Source organism: Acanthamoeba castellanii, assembly GCF_000313135.1.
Source record: "Acanthamoeba castellanii str. Neff unplaced genomic scaffold scf7180000084776, whole genome shotgun sequence".
Classification (NCBI taxonomy): Eukaryota; Discosea; order Longamoebia; family Acanthamoebidae; genus Acanthamoeba; species Acanthamoeba castellanii.
The window spans coordinates 1,074,520-1,075,338 of record NW_004457586.1 but is presented as its reverse complement, the minus strand read 5'-3'; the positions used below and the strand labels follow the sequence as shown (position 1 = coordinate 1,075,338).

The 819-nt window shown below is 66.4% G+C and overlaps 1 protein-coding gene across 1 annotated transcript in view; it reads left to right on the top strand.

Annotated features, from left to right (window-relative positions):
* Positions 1–33: 33 nt before the first annotated feature.
* Positions 34–819, top strand: part of ACA1_286600 (midasin family protein) — a gene marked incomplete at both ends in the record, with an annotated part of 7,247 nt that continues 6,461 nt past the window's right edge. Inside the window, 2 exons of the mRNA XM_004344911.1 lie at positions 34–156; positions 243–773. Of these exons, the coding sequence (XP_004344961.1) occupies positions 34–156; positions 243–773 (654 nt within the window). The remainder of the gene's footprint in view (positions 157–242; positions 774–819) is intronic.

Sequence of the window (819 nt, the reverse complement as noted above, 5' to 3'; positions counted from 1 at the left end):
GAGAAGGCGCTCGGCGGCCGACCTCGGTGGATGATGCACCAGATCCTGCGGTCCCTCACCGAGCGGCCCGAGGGCAAGGGCCTCCTCATCAAGAAGGAGACCAAGCGCCGCAACACCCAGCCGGGCAACAAGGACAAGGGCGAGAAGACCGAGCGGGTACACGACACACACGCACACACACACACGACACACACAGCCCGACGTCGGTCAATGCCGAAAGCTCACAATGTGACCCTGCACAGGAGCACCTGCTGTCGGAGTCGGCGATGGTGTCGGCGGTGAACGAGCACCGGTCGATCATCCAGGCCGGCGGGATGGTCCACGACATCTACCGCGACCCGAACATCCCCGAGGTGCTGCTCGCCCGGGAGCCGCTCGAGGAGCTCTCGCAGCGCCTGCTCGAGCTGCTGGTCGAGTTCGAGGGCAACGCGCTCCTGGAGCAGCTCCTCAAGATCACCCGGCGCGTGCTGTCGTTCCCGATCACGTCGCCGCTCATGAAGGTCCTCACGGGCCTCGAGTTCCTGCACGGCAAGACCAACGACTGGGAGTCCAACGCCGCCAAGCGCGTCTCGCTCTACGCGCACATGGAGAAGATCGGCCGCCTCATCGGCCGCTGGCGCCGGCTCGAGCTCCAGAGCTATCCGCTCATCTTCTACTCGCGCCTCCAGTCGCACCAGACCGCGGCCGAGAAGTGGTGGTTCCACCTCTACTCGCTCCTCAAGTACAGCGACCTGGGCATCGAGAAGGCCGACGACGCCGCCGCCAAGGCCGCCGTCGACGAGGACCTGCGGCTGCTGGCCGAGGCCGAAGCCGAGCACG